The sequence below is a fragment of the Purpureocillium lilacinum genome, assembly GCF_023168085.1.
Source record: "Purpureocillium lilacinum CBS 284.36 DNA, scaffold_6, whole genome shotgun sequence".
Classification (NCBI taxonomy): domain Eukaryota; kingdom Fungi; phylum Ascomycota; class Sordariomycetes; order Hypocreales; family Ophiocordycipitaceae; genus Purpureocillium; species Purpureocillium lilacinum.
In genome coordinates this window covers 3,081,110-3,094,620 of record NW_027072116.1, presented here as the reverse complement: position 1 = coordinate 3,094,620, position 13,511 = coordinate 3,081,110, and the positions used below count along the sequence as shown (strand labels likewise).

At 60.0% G+C, this 13,511-nt stretch overlaps 5 protein-coding genes across 5 annotated transcripts; 2 read left to right on the top strand and 3 right to left on the bottom strand.

Annotated features, from left to right (window-relative positions):
- Positions 1 to 575: 575 nt before the first annotated feature.
- On the bottom strand, positions 576 to 2,555 carry PLICBS_008830 (uncharacterized protein; the record flags this gene model as incomplete). Its single annotated transcript, XM_065601469.1, has 9 exons — positions 576 to 1,298; positions 1,349 to 1,514; positions 1,573 to 1,639; positions 1,689 to 1,779; positions 2,016 to 2,127; positions 2,186 to 2,228; positions 2,284 to 2,317; positions 2,365 to 2,401; positions 2,455 to 2,555. 9 exons carry the CDS (start codon positions 2,553 to 2,555, stop codon positions 576 to 578), a joined length of 1,374 nt encoding a protein of 457 aa, XP_065457541.1.
- Positions 2,556 to 3,426: 871 nt separating this feature from the next.
- On the top strand, positions 3,427 to 5,283 carry PLICBS_008829 (uncharacterized protein; the record flags this gene model as incomplete). The annotated part of the gene is made up of 7 exons (XM_018324695.2): positions 3,427 to 3,595; positions 3,656 to 3,755; positions 3,806 to 4,222; positions 4,281 to 4,343; positions 4,400 to 4,434; positions 4,500 to 4,708; positions 4,765 to 5,283. The coding sequence occupies 7 exons, from the start codon at positions 3,427 to 3,429 to the stop codon at positions 5,281 to 5,283; spliced, it is 1,512 nt and encodes a 503-aa protein (XP_018176089.2).
- Positions 5,284 to 5,429: 146 nt separating this feature from the next.
- Positions 5,430 to 7,376, bottom strand: PLICBS_008828 (uncharacterized protein; the record flags this gene model as incomplete). Its single annotated transcript, XM_065601468.1, has 5 exons — positions 5,430 to 6,747; positions 6,805 to 6,964; positions 7,024 to 7,058; positions 7,139 to 7,280; positions 7,361 to 7,376. 5 exons carry the CDS (start codon positions 7,374 to 7,376, stop codon positions 5,430 to 5,432), a joined length of 1,671 nt encoding a protein of 556 aa, XP_065457540.1.
- Positions 7,377 to 10,289: 2,913 nt separating this feature from the next.
- PLICBS_008827 (uncharacterized protein) lies at positions 10,290 to 11,027 on the top strand (the record flags this gene model as incomplete). The annotated part of the gene is made up of 2 exons (XM_065601467.1): positions 10,290 to 10,343; positions 10,455 to 11,027. The coding sequence occupies 2 exons, from the start codon at positions 10,290 to 10,292 to the stop codon at positions 11,025 to 11,027; spliced, it is 627 nt and encodes a 208-aa protein (XP_065457539.1).
- Positions 11,028 to 11,461: 434 nt separating this feature from the next.
- PLICBS_008826 (diphthamide biosynthesis protein 2) lies at positions 11,462 to 13,108 on the bottom strand (the record flags this gene model as incomplete). Its single annotated transcript, XM_018324697.2, has 1 exon — positions 11,462 to 13,108. The coding sequence occupies one exon, from the start codon at positions 13,106 to 13,108 to the stop codon at positions 11,462 to 11,464; it is 1,647 nt and encodes a 548-aa protein (XP_018176091.2).
- Between the last annotated feature and the right edge of the window lie 403 nt (positions 13,109 to 13,511).

Below are 13,511 nucleotides of genomic sequence, written 5' to 3'. Positions count from 1 at the left end.
AAGGGAAGGTAGACTTTCACGTTGTGGAATGGTCGTCGCGGTTGGTTCACAATGGTCCGGCGCTATCCCAGCTGTGCCCTGAATCGCTCCAGATGATGAGTGATCACGACGCGTAGAGGCGATAGTACGACCATGCGCGCCATGATGACAGCGCCGAGGGATTTCGGATGCCCAGAAGAAATGCAAGTGCACTTATGGTATTTGGCGAGCCTGTCTTGTCGACATGATGGTATGAAGGCACTGGTGATGCTCGTGTAGGCGAGCCGGAAAGCCCATGATTCATGACAATGGGCTCATTTGCATCTTGGCACAAGATGCACTCGTGCTGCATGGCGTCACGGCGATGCCGACTCGCCCTTTACAACAAAGTCTGGGCTTGCGTTGACCAACACCATGGGCGGAGAATGGTCACTTCAGTAGGTTCCACAAGATCGCAGTTGAGTCTCTCCTCGAATTGAGTTTCAAATCTTCCGACTAGCATCTATTGGGCGCTGGCACCCTCTTGGCGTTGTCTCCCAAGCACAAGCCACTGCCTAGTTTCTCTGGCGGATGGCGGCGGCGTCGAAGCCACTCTTTCATGTGGCTCTCCTTTCCTCCACTGCCGACAAATCCTTCTCCCCAAGCTTATCCAGGGAGATTTGGATGGCCGAAATATCCGCCGTGCGAAAGTGCCTCGTGGGCACCTTCTTCTCAAAGAGGGAGTCAATGTCTTCCAGGCTCCGGCCCTTCATCTCCGGAACGTAGAACCACGTGAGGGCTGTAAACACCACGCTCAGCCCGCCGTATATGAAGCCGACCTTGCCGCCGAGGTTGGCATAGTCAGCGCCGATGAGGTACGGCGCCGTGAACGACACCAGAAACGCAGACAGCACGGACAGCGACACCGCCAGGTTGCTCGTCTTCTCCACCACACGGCGCGTCGACGCCTCGCCGAGCACAATGTATGGAACTGATGCCCACGACAGGAGGTAAAAGTAAAACCAGATCATGACGCTGGCCACCAGCAGTCGCTTCTCAGTCGTGGAGGGATGAGCGATGCTCCCCATTGCGCCCATGATGAAGAGAAAGACCGAGTTGGCGGTCCCGCCGATGAGGAGGATGCGGCGCCGCCCAAAGGAGTCGACCACCACGGTCGTGAGGATGGAAGCCGCCACGCCCAACGCTTGCTGAATCATGCCGAGCTCGAAATTGTTGGTGTAGCCCTGCTGCTTATAGAATGTCACCGAGTACTGCGAGACGAATGCCTGGCCCGTGATTTGCTGCCCGACCATGACAATGACCGCGACAATTGTTCGGCGCTGTGTGCACGTCAGTCTCGCCGCTAGGAAGGCTTCTGAACTGTACTCACCCTATTTGTCCCAGTAAAGATCTCCTTCCACGAGCCTTTGCCTTCGTTGCTTTGCAGGTGACCTAGAAGGTTGACCTCGTCCTGGATGACTTCGTCTGGGACATCTTTCTTCCGTAAGCGGCGGAGAGAGGCGGTTGCGTCCTCGAAGCGATCTCGCGATAGGAGCCTGAAAGCCTGGTGAGCCTTACTGACTGAGACAGCTGCCACAATGGTCGAGCGCTTACCAGCGGGGTGACTCGACAACCATCGGGTACAGAACGAGAAGCAGTCCAGGCATGACAAACTGGACACCTGGTTCGATTAGCTTGACGAATTCACAATATCTAGTAAGCCTACTCACCGACAGAGATGCGCCACCCGGCGTCGGTTTTGATCGTCGACGTGCCATAGTTGACCCCCGAAGCCACCAGCTGGGCAACCACAATCTGCATCTGCAACTGGGACGTCACCATGCCACGCAGGCAGGCCGGCGCACACTCTGCCATGTAAGCAGGCATGACATTGACGCAGATTCCCGTCATTGCATAGCAAAGCATGCGGCCGACCGTGAATTGCGCTACCGTAGTTGCAGTAATTTGAAGAAGAACACCACTATTGATGTGAGAAGCCGGGCACGGACAGTTGTAGGCACAACGCACATGAAGGAGGTGGCGATCACCGCCAGGACTGATTTCTTGCGACCAATCTTTTCGGCCAGCGGTGTGGCAGCCCAGCATCCCTTGGTATCGGTCAAGTCAGCGCGGTCCTCGCGCGCAACGGGCGGCTGGACGAACGAGCAGCTTCCCCAAGTATGGGAATGAGTTCAGGATCGACACAAGGTACGACCGGATGGCATACTTGTGAGTGACTGCGTTGTAGGAACCGAATCGCCGAACAAATGCTGGGCATAAGTGTCAGCTTCGTGCCTGAACGCATACAGTCCTGCGGTCACGTACGATCCATAGCTTGCACGCCAGCAAATACAGAGACCTAAGAACTGTAAGCCTACGAATCGATTGAGCGAGGGCAGTTCAAACATCATAGCCATAGTTCCAAGCAGTGACCGCAAGGTAGCTATCGAGGTTTAAGTTAGCACATCCTCCGCAACTCTAGAGCCGAATACTGACAAGGTCATAAACAAGACCATGGGAGTAAACTCCTTGATTCGTGTTGTAAAGGGCAACGTCTTGCCGTTGCTGAGGGTCTCAGCAGGCGGAGAGGGCGCCATGGTCAATGATCAAGTGGGACGCTGTGAGTAAAGAAGGGTTTCTGTGACAGATGGCATCGATCGCCAAGCATCCGAATAGCGGGCCGTCCGATTCTTAAACCAGATCTTGGGCTTCCACCCGCGTCCTTGTATTGCGCCGTGAGCACCTTCATGTTGTCGCGCGGGGAATCATGTGGCGGGCGCCAAAGCGCCAACACCCTGCTCTAAACCGAGCTGAGAGGTCGCAATATTTGACGTTGCCGATCGTCCGAATCCTGTGCCGAGCGGCCCATGCCTCGTCCATTGCCAAAGTTCCCGGACAAGAACATTGAAGCCACCAACAGTCGCTGGCACAATCAGCTTGCATCACCAACAACTGCAATGGCGCAATTGGCTTCAATATTACAGAGTCCTAATACGCGTTGCATGTCAATCCGCCGGACGATACGCACACCTCGGAGCCGTCGCCTATCTGCTGGCGTATTTGCCGAGCGACCCGACCGGACGGCTACCCCTGGCTGCACACCATGTAAGCTCCCAGTAACCAGAAACGTGAATAGCAGAGGCGACTAAGAAGCCTTGCCTCTGAAAGGAAGCGAACGGCTTCCAGTCGGAGACATGGCCACATGCAAGATCGGCTGTCGTCGCTCGGAGCGTTCGTCTCGACGGGTAAACACCTCCAATTCGCCATTGTAAGCCAGCGTAACGCCAGACATGCTGATCGGCCGGGCCGTGAGGGGCACGGCATGAAGGGCACGGCATCAAGACACTGGTTTGCGAGAGTGCTTGATGGAGGATAAAGGAAGCGACTTGGTCCGGCTCCAGTCAGTGTGCGTGTGAGACCCAATCGCAAAGAGTTGCTCTGTTTAATTGAGCAATCACTTCCATCGCAATGACCGCCTTGCTGGTTCTCAGTCTTGCGGCACTGGCCGTGTCGCAAACCACTTGTCAATCAGTCACGCTGAACCTCCAGCAGAAGGTGCCTGCTGGCGCTTCGAAGCTCATAGACTCCTCGTTCCCGAGCTTTGCGATTCAGGGGAGCTCGTTTGCGTCTTACACGGGTAGGCCCACACTCGATTGCGATGAAGCTGCGCAGAAACATGAAGCTGATTATGCCACAGGAAATGCATCTCACCCAAATACCTTTTCGCGAAACCTGATTCGCTCCGTCGAGGAGCGCACCGGCGGCCCTCTTGTCGTCCGCGTCGGCGGCACAAACACGTCTGTTCTTCCTCCTCTGGATGTGTACAAGTCACTCACAGTATCCCCAGAGACTACTCCAACTTCAACCCAGACCAAGTTCTGCCCGTCACGCCACCCCAGCAGGGCGCCGGCATCGGCCAAAAGTTTGTCTTCGGGCCCGTCTTCTACGAGGGCTTCCGCAACTGGCCCGGCACGCGCTGGGTGTACGACGTGCCGTTCGCCAAGAGCAACAAGACCAATTCGCAGTACGAGGCACGCGCCGCCGTCGACAACATCGGGCTTGAGAACCTCGAGGCGTTAGAGATTGGCAATGAGGTCGACCTGTATGTTAAGCAGGGCTCGCGGCCCGCGGGGTACGGGCCCGCCGAGTTCTCGGCCGATTGGCGCGCGTACGCGGACTGGCTCGTGGGTGCGCTAGGGCTGCCCGCTGGGCCGTTGTTCCAGACGTTGACTCTGTCGTCGGCCCATGCCGCTCCTTTCAGCGCGTACGTATCTGGATCGGCTACGGTGGAGTCGAGCTTGGACTGACAGTGTAACTTGGAGACAATCCGTGTTTGATGCCGGAATAACAGACGGAAACTTGGTCAAATCAGTTTCTCTCCACCAGTGAGTCCACCGCCTCGACGTTCAACAGATCATGCCCCTGTGCTGACCTCGCTCAGCTATGAATACACAAATACCACCACTGGCCTGCAGTGTAAGTTCATGACGCGTGCTTGGCATGGATCCGTCAGCGACATATGGGGGCTGACGGAGGTACAGCCACCTTGATGAACCACACGTTTGTCAAAGACGGACTCAACGCCTACCTTCCAGACTTTGAGTACATGCAGGCGCATTACTCAAATGTGCAGGTCGTTCTAGGCGAGTCCGGGAGGTATACCGACAAGCAGAGCTCCATTGACCAATCCGAAGGCATCTTTGGGTCAGCACTCTGGACAGCAGACTACCTGCTGTACGCAGCGTCCTTGGTGAATTCCCCCGCCCAGTTCACTGTTTTTGAGCTCCTGGCTCTAACAACAGGCAGAACGTAACGAGGGTAAACATGCAGCTTGGGCAAGTCTTTGGCTACGTCGCCTGGCACCCTATAGCCTTTGACGGCCTGCAGCCCGAGGTGCGCTCCCCATACTACGGCCACCTGCTCGTCGCCGACTTCATCGGCAAGAGCAAGGCGTTCCGGGTCAGCGAGGTGCAGACAAACGACGACCTCGTCGCCGCCTACGCCGGGTACGAGCAGGACCAGCTGCGGCGCGTGGCCATCATCAACTACAAGGTGTGGCAAAAGGGCAGCGGAGCGCGTCCGGCGCGCACGTTTACGCTGCCGGTGCCGCGGGGCGTCCGATCCGTCAAGGTGCAGACGCTGACGTCTTCCGGGGGTGCGAGCGTCAACGGAACCGCGTCTTGGGCTGGCCGCACGTGGACGTACGAGAACAATGGCGTTGGGGAGAAGGTGCCGGGCCTGGACGAGTTTACGACTGTGCCTGTCTCCGGGGGTAGGGCGAATGTCAAAATTGGGGCCAGTGAGGCGGTGATTGTTCACATTTGATCTGTCTGAGATGGCTCTCTAAAACAGGTTTGCAGATGGCAGTTGTCCAAGCGAACCAGCTGTCCTTCAGTGGCCACCTGCAATCTTCCCGAACAATGGTTATTCGCAAACAGCCAACGAGTCGAGAGCGGCGTGGATTTCTGTCCTTAACTTACAAGCGCTAAGCATTCACGCCACCTAGCCAGTTTCTCGGGGCGATACTGGATTACCTCCTGAGGCCCCTCGACCTCCGGCAGGTACGCCGCCTCGCAGGCCGCAAAGGAAATCTTGGGCTGCGCCTCGTAGAACAAATCGAACTCGCCATCCATGGCTTGCTCCAGTGTCTCGATGTCGCCCCGCGGATGCAGCTGCCGCCAGGGATGGGTGCACTGCTCGCCGACGCACGCCTTGAGCACCATGAGCAGCGCGTCGAGGCGCTGCACGACGGGGTACAGCGATCGCCCAAATAGAGACCTTCGTGAAGTCGTGTTCATGTTGGTGGCGTCGAGAATGTTAAACGTGTGAGGCAGCAGGTTCGTCGTCTGGTGCTCGTCGGCGACCATGTCGTACAGCTCGTGCTCGTTGGTGCACCACACAGAGTAGTACAGGCTGTACTTGCCACCGACGATACGTAGCGCCTTGTACGTGTTGTTGGCCACGCCGGGGATTTCGCTGTTGAGGCTCGCGTACGGGCCTAGCTCGTAGGGATGGCCGCCGCCCCAGAGCTCCACGTTGAGGTGCTCGCTGGGCTTGCTTTGCGGGTTGGCGCCCGGCACGACGGCCGGTATGACCCGTCCGTCGAGGTTCGTGCGGAGCGGCAGGCCGAAAAGCGCGAGGAACGTGGGCGCCATGTCCGTGTGCGTGGACACGGCGTCGGTGAGCCGGCCTTCAGGCACGCCTGGCCCGCGCCATACCAAGGGGATGTTAATGTCCGTCTCGAAGCCCTGCTTCTTGCCCGGGCCCAGCCTGTGCTGACCCATGTGGTAGCCGTTGTCGGTCGTGAACACGATGTGTGTCTTGTTGGTGATGCCTGCCTCCTCAAGAACAGACAGCAGATGGTCCACCATGTCGTCCACGCCGGCGATACAACGGGCCCGCGCGCGGTACAGCTCATCGAGGTCCGCTACGGCGGAGTCGTTTAGCCGGGGTAAGTTACGAAGCCACGATGCACCGCTCTGGTGGTTCTTGCTGTTCCAGTTGGGCGTTCGGGGTACGAACCTGTCGGCGAAGGCGTCTTTCCACCTGGCGGGCGGGATCGGGTGGTAGCTGTGGCGGTTGTTGCTGGCGTTGATGCCGATGTGCGGGGTCGTCGGGGCCACGACCATGAAAAACGGCTTGCCGTCGTCGATGGCACGGTGCAACATGTCCACCGAATGTTTGGTCGTGGCGTCGATGGCGTTGACGCCGGAGTGGGAGACCCAATCGTGGTTGTCAAGCGTCCAGGTCGAGTTGAGGTAGTCGTACGCACCCGGGTCCAGAAGGAAGCTTGGAGAAGTCGCAGGGTCAGCGGGTGGTTCAGTATGGGGAGCTCGTGCGACTCACTGGCTGCCGGTCCAGCCTCGCGGCGGCGGGCTTCGATAGTTGTCGATGGTGAGGCCGTTCATCAGCTTGCCGACATAGTAGGTGCTGATGCCAGCGTCCTGCAGCCAGAGCGGGAGGTAGTCATCGTTGAGACCCTGTCGGACAAGTTTGTCATATGCTCCTGTGAGTGATGTTAGAGTCAATTGCGACAGGACGGACCTGGGGAAAGGTGACTCTCACCATGCGGTGGCGAGACTTCGGTGACGTTGGTGTTGCTGCGGCTGTGTAAGCTCTGGCACGTCGCCATCTCGCGACATATTGCTCTGGGAGCCTCCAGTCAGGGGCTCAGACGTACTGGACGCATTTGCCTGTCAGCAGGCTCACACGCGAGGGACAGCAAAACGCGCTGGTGCAGTAGTGTCTCTGGAACCTGACGCCGCTGGTCGCAATCTTGTTTCGGACGTTGGGCATAAAGGCCATGGAGTTCATGTGCAGATCTGCCAAGGGCATCGAGTAAGTGCACACGTACGGAAACGCACTCGGTATCCCACCGTCGCATGTATTGATGCGGCGTTACCTTGATCGTCGGTCATGACGAGCAAAATGTTTGGACGCGTGGGTCCTGTGTCAGCGACTACACGTAAATATTGGCCGCAAATCAGGGCCAAGAGAAGCGCCTTTGATGCGCGAGACGAAGTCGTCCAGAGGGACTGCATGGCGCCGACAGGTTTGTTCAATGCTGGTGCTGAACGTAGCCTCCAACCAGAGAGGTCAAGACGGGTTCATCCAGTGAGGTGCTAGGCTCACTTAGGAGTGCCGGATCAAAACTTCTGGTGATCAAAGCGGTGAGGAGAAGTTAGTGCACTGCATTAAGGCAACAATGCCAACTCATTGATGATATGCTCGGGACGCCCCGTCGGCAGAGTCCATTGCTCGTGAATCCTTATCGGCACTTGGCAGGCGTGAGTTTGCGGCATTTCAGCCGTTGGAGTGCATCTTGACGTGCCGAATGGGCCCCGCACAGGAACTGGGAGCAGGCGGATGAAAGGCCGCAACACTTGGTACAGCGGGCCGGGTCCGCTGTGGAAGTTGGGGGAGGGTTGTGACACGCAGCCCGGATAACGCCATTTTCAGCTGGCAACGACCCGCCGTGCACGTCGATGCTCCTCGGACAGACCGCGTTGGCATGATGGATGCGGCTCCTGCAGGATCCGCCACGGAGGTCATGCACCTACATGTTCATGTTGTCGAGATGGCGAAGGTTTGTAGACCACCCGAGGCCGCTTGACTTGCGCGTGCAGGGGCCAGCTAGGAACACGAGGGCCCTGCACGTTAACGAGCACGAGTATATAATGCAGACGACACCCTCAGACATGTGGGATGGCCACGGAAGCGCAGCGTTGTTTCGAGCCAAGCGCTTTGGCCGTGTGCCTGCCCTCGGCTGTCTGGTACTGCCTTGAGCCGTCGCACAGGCGAGCCCGTTTGCGCATCGCACGCGGAGCACCCCGAGTGATTGGCACCGGGCCCGTTTATACGCCGTCCCCGTCCCGGAAATCCAAGGTAACGGCGCGGCGCCGAAAAGCCCGCCCGGGCCGGCGGTGGCGCCTGCCGGAAGGCGGGAACGGCACCGGCGGAAGCCCCACCCACAGCGGGCGGCCTGCCGGAGCGGGCGGGCACTCCCAGCCACTCCCATTTTTGGCCCCCGCCCGGAACGCTTCACAGTTCAAACCCCCCCCCCCCCCCCCGGCGGGCCCCAGCCACATTTTCTACAAGGGGGTCCAAGGTTCCCGTTTCTTCCGGCAACACAGGGCATCTCATCTTGCCTTGCGTGAATCTCCGACTCGATCGTGGGTTGGGCAAGACAAGAGAACCTACGAAGTAACGTTCTGGTGACATGCACGCCTATGCATGGATGCGCTTAGTGACGAACTCCGGGCTGCTGCATCTCGTAGCCCCAGGTCCGGGAATGTGTGCGACTCTGATCGAGAGGGTGAGGCTTGCGCGCGCTGGTTGCCCAGCAGCTAAACTGGTCGAACAACCTGAGGCTTTGGGCAGTCAACGCCCGTTCCAGGGTTGGTTCCAGGTTCGGGTGCGCCGCTGCCGGGCAGGTGCTTCCATCCAGGTTGGGAGGCAGTTGGGTGGTTTTAGTGGGCGAGTTAGTTGGCGGTTCAGGCGACGTCATCCTCCAGCTGCCGCCAGCCCAGCCCCCCCTCCACTTCCATCCTCCAGCCAGCCAGCCGTCCGGGCCGCACCCCGAGCTTCGCGCCATCCAGGCACCTCGCTCGCCTTTCCGCCAGGCCATTTAACTTAGTACTGCCACTGCCCGGATAATATGAAAAAAACAAATAAAATAAAAAGTAGCGCAGAAGGGGAGGAAATGATGATACTCTGCACGCGCTGTGGAATCTGCATGCGCCGCGGGTTAAACCTCCCGTGCATTGCCTCGTGCCCGGAGGGTGAGACACAAGCCTCCGCCGTGCCGGGAGAAGCGAAGCGGGCCCTTTCGTTGGCGGGTGTGACGTGCATACAGCACACGGCGCACTGCCTAAGTGCGCGCAGCGCCAGGGATCTTTTCCAGCCACCCGCTCACCCATGCTGCCCCGGGAACCCACACCATTGGAAAGGAAGCGTGCTTGCTAGCAGCAGCAGGTGCAGCAGCAGGCGCCCGCCCTGTTCGCGCCTCGCTTTTCCCACTGTCACCCACGGCCGCTAGCCTGGCCTGTGCCTCTTTGTTCACTACCAAGGTTGGCCAAGCCCAGCCAGCCTCCCGATATTTGCATGGCTGCGCGAAAAGGGCCCTTGCATGGATGGGCAGCTTTCTCACCCACACACGCCTCTCACCCAAGAGCAGAGAAAGAGAGCGCACGCTTCGAGCCGAGAGCCAATCCCTGTTACGATCCCGTATTAGCCTAGGTGGACTCTTTTCGGTTCAACTCATGCACGCCCGAATCTTCCCAGCCCCTCCCCATTATCAATCCCATCCATCCCGTCAGCCACGCACACACGCACTCACGCAGCTGCAGCTTGTCTGGCCCATCTATGCGCGCGCAGTGCAAGAGTATATCAAGCCCGCCCAACCTCCCACCGGCGCGCGCGCGCATGCACACACTTTCTTTTCCTTTCCCTTTCCCACCTCATCCGTCCATCTTTCCATTCCAGTCAGGCCACCGCCGACCGTTGCGACGACGCACCGCTTCATTCCTGTCGCCTCGGGTTTTTGACTTTCGGGACAGCCCGCCGTTTAGACTACTAGCCTAGCCCACGCGACCACCAGCGCTACAACAGACAATCGCATTGTGTCGAGATCCATCTCCACTGCCCGCCGCCGCCGACGACGAGCCACCCCGCCGCCACCGCAGCTGCTGCCCCGCGCGCGCATCGCCTGCGTGGCCCAACGGCGCCCACGCCCGCGCATCGGGTTTTGAAGAACAAGTCGAACGAGACCAAAGAGAAAGAAGAAAACAGAGCAGTCATAAAGTCGGACTTCGGTTCGCGACAACGGCGCCATGTTTTTCGCGCTCATCTTTGTATGCACGCGCATCTCGCAGATTGTGACGCTGGTATGCATCCCTCTCCACCTCGCACGCCTCCCTCCCCCCCATCCCGTCCCAGACTGCGCCGCTGGATAAGGTAGCGAGAGTCAAAGTTCCATTTACTGACCGCCAATGTAGATCCCCATGATGGGCATGCTCGCCTGGTTCATCAACATCTTCGTCTCGCACAACGCCCTCACCCCGGACCCCATCCTCATCCTCTTCATCACCTCGGTCCTGGCCCTCGCCTGGGCCGTCTTCACGCTCTTCTCGTACCACCGCTCCAGCGCCAACGCGCGGCTCGTCTCGCTCGTCGACATGGGCATCTTCGGCACCCTCATCGCGGGCGTCTACCTGCTGCGCGGCATCGCCGACGCCGACTGCTCCGACGACCCCTCGCAGTCGCGCCTGTGGACCAACCGCGTCGCCGTCCCCGCCGTCGTCGACTGGCAGCCCAACAAGCCGTGCGCCATGCTCAAGGCCAGCTGGGCGTTTGCCATCATGAACATCATCTTCTTCTTCACGACCGCCGTGGCGGCGTTTAGCCACGGGGATAGCCTGAGTGCGTATTACGGCGATGAGAGGGTCGTGCGCACGCGGCATACCACGCATTATCACCATGGGGGACGGCATGGGCATAGGCACCATAGCAGGAGTCGCTCGGGCGGGTCGCGCCGCAGCCATAGCCACTCGCGGAGGGTCTACGTATAGATAGACGTGGACGGAGGGTTACGACACGACGGCGGCGGATGAGTGACGATGCAGTGCGTTGCGACGCCAGGGTCTGGTTACGACTCGGTAAAAATAAGGGACTTGGGACGGACGGACGGATGGACGAAAGGCGCTGGATGGGACATATACCTCGTTGATTTTGTTGCTTTTGCTGGCTTGTCTGCTGGGTTTCGTTTGTTTGTTTGGTTGCTTGCCTGCGCATCTCCCTGTGCCTGTCCTGTCCTCTGGACGGCGCAGCAGGGGCGCCTCTTTCATGCTTTGGCACGGCCGACTTGAGCGTACGCGGGCGCTCGTTATGCATGTACGTATGTGTGTATGTAGATCGAACAGAGACCGCAAAGTCTTGATGATTCATTCATTCATTCATTCAAAGCCCGCCCGTCATGCATATCCCCTTGTGAACACCGTCGTCTTCATCTCCTCGCCTCCTCCTCGCCCACCGTGTACCCCCTCGCCAGCCCGCTCCGCCCCTCCTCCACCACTGTGCTCGCCTCGCCCGTCCCAAAGTCGCTGCCGAGGCCCTGCCACGTCCGCTTCGACCGCAGGTACTCGGCGCCCGGGCTGGCCACTCCGTTGATGCTCGCCAGCTCCCCGGCCGCGCGGCGTGCCAGTGCCGACCCGGTCTTTGGTGGTGCGCCGTCGCCGTCCCCGTCTTTGCCGCTGTCGTCGGTCGCGGCAGTGCTGCTCGCGCTCCGTACCGTCAGCTGCATCGGCCGGCTGTGGCTGACGAGCTTGCCTGTCCGCAGATCGTATTGCGGCGGCAGCGACTCGTCGCCCTCGACGCCATCCTCGGTATCCTCCACCCCCTCGCCATCTGCCGCCTGGCCATCCTCCGCCTGACCATCTCCCGCCTCCCGCTCTTGCGTTTCGGCCTTCTCGGAGGCCATATCGTCCCGCAGCTTCTCGATGCCCGCCCACCACTCGCCGCCCCACGTCCGCTCCTCCTCGCTCATCAGCGCCACCTCCATCTCAAACGGCGTCACCACCGGCCGCCAGTACCCGGCGTCCTCCTCCACCAGCCCGCTCTCCCAGCACCCAATGACGACCCAGCCCTCAATCTCGGCAAAGTTGGCCAGCTTGGCCGGGTTGAGCTTGCCCACCACCACCGTGTAGCTCTTTTTGCCCGCGCGCGCAATCTTGGCCCGCAAGAGGTCCACCGAGGAGAGGTAGTTGGACACGGAGAGCGTGTTGACGAGGATGCCCACGACGCCGGCCGAGGCTAGCGACAGGACGCGCGCGAACCGCCGTCGGAGCAGACCCATGGTCCGCAGCGTCGGGTTGTCGACGGAGGGCGACGCCGATGTGGAGAGGACGTGGAGCGAGGCGAAGCGAGACTGCAGAGCGAGGAGCAGCGCTGCAGGAGGGTCGGCGATGTGGAACAGGGCATGTTGTCGTATTGAATCGTCGTCGAGCTCGGGCCTGCATATCCTGCGGTTGGGAATCACGGCCGCGGGATCGCGCACCACCTCTGTCGCGAGGACGTTGACGTAGCCCCACCCGCGCAGCTCCTCCACCAGGCTCTCGACGTGGTCCTGGTACGTCAGGTCCGCCATGACGACCACCTTGGCTGTTGTGTCAGGAAACTCGGCCGCGAACCGGTCCAGCGCCACGGCGTGGTCCAGCGGATGCGACGTGTAGACGTACACGACGGGCAGGCGACTCGTCGGGCTGAGGCACGTACGGCCATAGTGCACCACGACGTCGGCGTCGGCATGCTCGGCGGCCACCTCGTCGACGCAGCACGCGCTGTAGCTCGTGTCGGCGAGGATGTGTATCCGCGGCGGGGGCGCTTCCGCCGACTCTTGCGTCCGCTGGGCGACGAGCTCGCGGCCCAAGGCCTCGACGACGCGCGGCGCATCAACGAGCATGTGGTCGGGGAACTGTAAAGCGACTGTCCTCCATCCTCCCCGGGCAATCTCTCCGGCCGTGCGGGGGATCTCGTAGGTCGAGCGGAGGGCGTCGTCGGAGAGGGTCGACGTGAGGACGGCGTCGGCGGCCGGCACGTCGAGGATGTGGTCGTCGGGCGTGGACAGCACGGGCGGCGCGGCGAGGTCCGCCATGGTCGCGATTCTCGCCTTCAGAGAGGCTTGGCGCGGAGAGTCGTGTGCGGGTGCTGCGCGTGCGGTGTCGTCGCGGGCGTCGTAGGATTCGAAGAGCGACTGGATTGATGCCGAACAAAAAAGTCGAGCCATGGCCTCCGCCGATGGAATTTTGTGGAGGGGTCGCCCGCCCTGTGCAAATGTGGGGTCCAGGAAAAGTTGACACAGGCCGGGGCGGTGCAAATTTACCCGCCTTGGAAATTGGCAGCGTCGGATTGGCTGTCGGCACCTGCCCACCACCCAAATCTTCCCAACACTCTCTACGCTACCCTACGCTGCTTGATTGTTTCCAGGCTTCAGGTCGACGTTGGTCGCAGCGCATCTTTTCTTCTTCTCCTTGACTAGTTTTGTCCTTGATGCCATA